The 4,044-nt window shown below is 46.0% G+C and overlaps 1 protein-coding gene across 3 annotated transcripts in view; it reads left to right on the top strand.

Moving 5' to 3' along the window:
* Positions 1-4,038, top strand: part of waca (WW domain containing adaptor with coiled-coil a) — a 27,737-nt gene extending 23,699 nt beyond the window's left edge. For all 3 annotated transcript variants that reach the window (XM_035655325.1, XM_035655317.1, XM_035655334.1), the window contains 6 exons: positions 1,186-1,308; positions 1,440-1,588; positions 2,174-2,298; positions 3,380-3,575; positions 3,694-3,821; positions 3,915-4,038. In XM_035655325.1, coding sequence (XP_035511218.1) covers positions 1,186-1,308; positions 1,440-1,588; positions 2,174-2,298; positions 3,380-3,575; positions 3,694-3,821; positions 3,915-3,984 — 791 coding nt within the window. In that variant the 3' untranslated portion in view covers positions 3,985-4,038. The remainder of the gene's footprint in view (positions 1-1,185; positions 1,309-1,439; positions 1,589-2,173; positions 2,299-3,379; positions 3,576-3,693; positions 3,822-3,914) is intronic.
* The last annotated feature ends 6 nt before the right edge of the window (positions 4,039-4,044 follow it).

Here is a 4,044-nt window from a genome sequence, read left to right as displayed (position 1 = left end):
CGGTCGGCCGTCCGGTTGGTGTGCGGAGGCCTTAACTTGACATCCCCATAGTACTATGGTGTTTGTATTGCTGTCTAGATGAAGAATGCCTCCAGGCCAAGGTATGCTTGGCAAGAACTTGGTCAGAAAGCAAAAGTGATCATAGAGGTTGGAACAGTCACAGCCGGTTGTCAGAGATCCTATAATTGTAGATATGGGGACAACCACGCACACTTTGAGATAGTCTCTCCTAGAAGGCAGCTGCTCGGGGGCCTGTACTTGAGTTTGCAGCCGTGAGAAATTGTCGGACATGGAAGGTGGGGAGGGTTTCTGTTTCAGATGCTGTTTTACCATCTGACAAGCACTTCTGTTGGAGTGAAGCAGCATCTCCAGCCCATGCTGTTTGCTGGGAGCCCCTTAAACTCTCCAGCATATGAATGACTAGCCTAACAGTCGGTGTTGTGCCAACACTGAGTGGAGAACTTGGCTGACATTGTAGCGGGCACCTCATGCATCCTGACTGTCTGAGTCTTAGTTATATGATCCAACCCAAGGAGCAGCAGTACATACACCTCTGCAGTCTGTATAGTTGAGAGGGAAGCTAGAGAATCTGTCTCCTGTGAAAAGGCTCTGTGGCTTAATGGCCACTGTATTGTCAGGTAGTGTTGATGGGTTGTCAGTTTAAGCATTTAGCAATTATTCCATGAGACACAATGTAAGTAGGTCTCATTTAACCTAGCCTACATTTCACCACTGAGGTTTAAGCTGTAGTTTAGTGTGTGTGTGTGTGTGTTCAGAGCTCTGCTGATGCTGCATGTATTTGTACGCACACAAGGCAGGACCAAAAGAAATGTGGGGGGATTTCTGAACTTCCAAATGTTGATGTTATTCTTTTAGTCCAAGCTGTGGGGAATGAATTGTTGGATAATAATCCTAAAGAGGAAAATGTTTGACCCTTCCCTCAGCCCATACCGTCCAAATCTCAAAGTATTGTCCTTAGTGGAAACATGTTCAGTTGGTTTCAGTGTAGCCGGTTGAAGCTAATGACATTCTTACTGAACATATTTATATGGAACACATTGTTGAATTTAACAGTCGAATTCACTGTGACACCGTGCAGAAACATTCTAGAAGCAGGCCTTAAAATGTCAGTGCACAGGCTAACACTGTGTGTGTGTGTGTGTGTGTGTGTGTTTGCCTCTCTAGTTCTCACAGCTGCTGTCACACAAGCTTCATTACAGTCGATGCTCCATAAGATCCTCACTGCTGGACCATCGGCTTTCAATATCACTACTATCCTCTCTCAAGCTGCTCAACTCTCCAACCAAGGTAAGCACAGGTGTAGTCCACAGTGACAGTGATCATCTGTTTACTCATGTAGTGGTTTCTGTGCTGGGTATTAAATGTTGTAGATTGTATTGATCACTTGGATTGTGTTTGTTGTTGTGTACCTCGAGCAGCTCAGCAATCGAACCAGTCACCTATGTCGTTAACATCGGACGCCTCATCGCCCAGGTCTTATGTTTCTCCAAGGATCAGCACACCACAGACCAACGCTGGTCCTCTCAAACCCCTCCTCAGCACACAGCCTGTCATCTCACAGACAAAAGTAAGACGCACACATTCAACAAGCTCATACAGTGTCCAGTTGGGTGGAGAAAGTAGCCGACTGCATGAGTTTGGGTACACTTTCACTGGGAGACTAACACTCTGCAATGGAAAATAAAAGCAACAGTTGGCGTGTATGGACTTGAAATACTTGCAGTGAGGACTTGAGCCTTGCTTCCCTTTCTTCAGGCGCACAACATTCAGTTGTTCATGATAAAAGAAGTTCAAAGTGGTAGATGATCACACCTGCAGTCATATGAAAAGGTGACTTAGATTGAATTTAGATTGGCACTGAAGCCTTGTTGTATTGCATTCATTTATGGTCTCTGTCCACTTGGCTAAAATGTAGCAAGTGCAGGAGAATCATGCAAATGGAGTCCAGTGGATCCCATAATCAAAACACTGTGCAGTACACTGAGTCACGTGGCATCTCAGCCAGACAAATAAGAGAGCCTCATGCTAACAGGGTTAGTGATGCATGGTGTTGACAAATGGCTAGACAAAATATACTGTATACTTATGTGTTAGCTTCAGTCTCATGGAGAGGGCTTGTTTTGACCTAGTGTTTGTAACTTTCTGTGTTCAGGTGAGCACGTCATCAGTGAAGCAGGCATCTCATCCCCAGCCCTCGTCCCAGCAGCCCCTCTCCAGCGACAAGCAGCACAGTCACGATGCCACCACGGCCTCCCCGCGCACCCTCCACCGCCAAGGGTACGTACAAGCACACAACTCCCCCAAGTTTGAAAATAATAAGGAGCTGGAGAATTGAACTGTAATTGACTGTATACAGTTAAGTTTAGTCTGTTGGTCTCTGAATGCTGAATTATTCTTAAAGAAGCAGCATCTTTGTCATTGTTTTAGAAATCATCTGTGTATTGATGTGCTTTATTGTCAAATCATCTACACATGTAGCCAAATGCAGTGGAAATACTGCCAAGATGATTGCAACCCATTCACATCAACTTAGGAATGATGGAGCTTTTACCAACATACAACCATAGACAGTCTTCATAGTGTAGTGTTGTGGCACCATCTGCTGGTCATTGATGGAACCATGAGTGGCTGCTTCATTCAGTTGTCTCTTGGTTACACAAAAGAAAAGAATGACTTCAGTGATGTCCATTACTGCAGTGGAATATATCTCTGTTAACTCTGTGCATACAGTCTGTGGATAGATTTGGTAGCTGCAGACGACGTACTCCTTCATATAAATATTTAATCACGAGTCCATGAGTTGCTGCTTTAGTTTCAGGGTCAGTCATTTTGCTCAGAAGTCAGTGAAGAAGAGGAAACTGAAGAGGAGCTCCAGTTCTTAGCTCACAAGAGGCAAAATGGACTCCAGTCAGTCTGTCAGGCACACTTGAATAGGGAGGTTGTACAGTTTAGTTGTGTTTCTCTCCTTGATCTCAGACATGCAGCGTTTGCAGCTACAAGCGTTGGGCCTACAGTATGTGGTTGAAGCTTAATGCCATTTCTACAACTGTCACTGGCTGTGTAACAGTGTGCACTGCTGTTTGTTTTCCTCTACTTGGGCCCTGTGTATGTGGTTGTGATGTGAATGTGATCAGAGCATTCCTACAAAAGAGGCTTCCTCTCATTGAATCTTCCCTGAATAAATAATGGTTTAACATGTATACACAGTGTAACAGCCCTTCCAGCCCAGTAGCACTATGAATGAGCACATCAGTCGACACTGACAGAACTGCTGCTGCATATTAACAGAAGTCACCAGTTGGTTCATACACAGCACGTGTCAATGCTCACATGCTCCTTCCCTCTGTGTTGATGGCAGCAGTCAGAGGAGTCCCTCCCCGGGTCCCAACCACGTCGCCTCCAGCAGCAGCAACGCCCCCAACTCTGCCTCCGCTCCCCCCGCCGCCTCATCATCCCGGCCCTCCTGCTCCTTCACTCCCACCCTCGCTGCCCACTTCAATGAGAATCTTATCAAACATGTACAGGGTTGGCCTGCTGAACACGCAGAGAAACAGGTTGGTCCCAGCAACATTTCACCAAGCACCCTGCTGACTGGAATGGCATTGTTTGCTGATTGTGGTTATTCACGGCACCGCCCTTTAAAACAAGTTCTCTATCTGACTGACTTTTAAGGCATCGAGACTACGTGAAGAGGCTCACACCATGGGGAGCATCTGTATGTCTGAGAACTGCACCGAGCTCAAAAACCTCCGGTCCTTGGTCAGAGTCTGTGAAATACAAGCAACATTGCGTGAGCAGAGGTGAGAATACAGTCTAGAAGCATCCCCCTGTTTCTGTGTAAAGTAAACTTGAATCCAAACACTGACCATGATTGTTCTGTGTCTCTCCCACAGGATACTGTTTCTGAGACAGCAAATCAAAGAACTTGAAAAGTTGAAGAATCAGAATTCTTTCATGGTCTGAGAACTTCTGGTTGCGATTGGAAGCGGGTGTTTGGGAAGGGAGGGGGGGGGGGGACCCATT

This window comes from Morone saxatilis, unplaced genomic scaffold, assembly GCF_004916995.1.
Source record: "Morone saxatilis isolate NCDOM2014 unplaced genomic scaffold, NCSU_SB_2.0 Contig0, whole genome shotgun sequence".
NCBI classification, from domain to species: Eukaryota; Metazoa; Chordata; class Actinopteri; family Moronidae; genus Morone; species Morone saxatilis.
The sequence above is the reverse complement of the archived record's forward strand: the minus strand, read 5'-3'. Positions and strand labels throughout refer to the sequence as shown.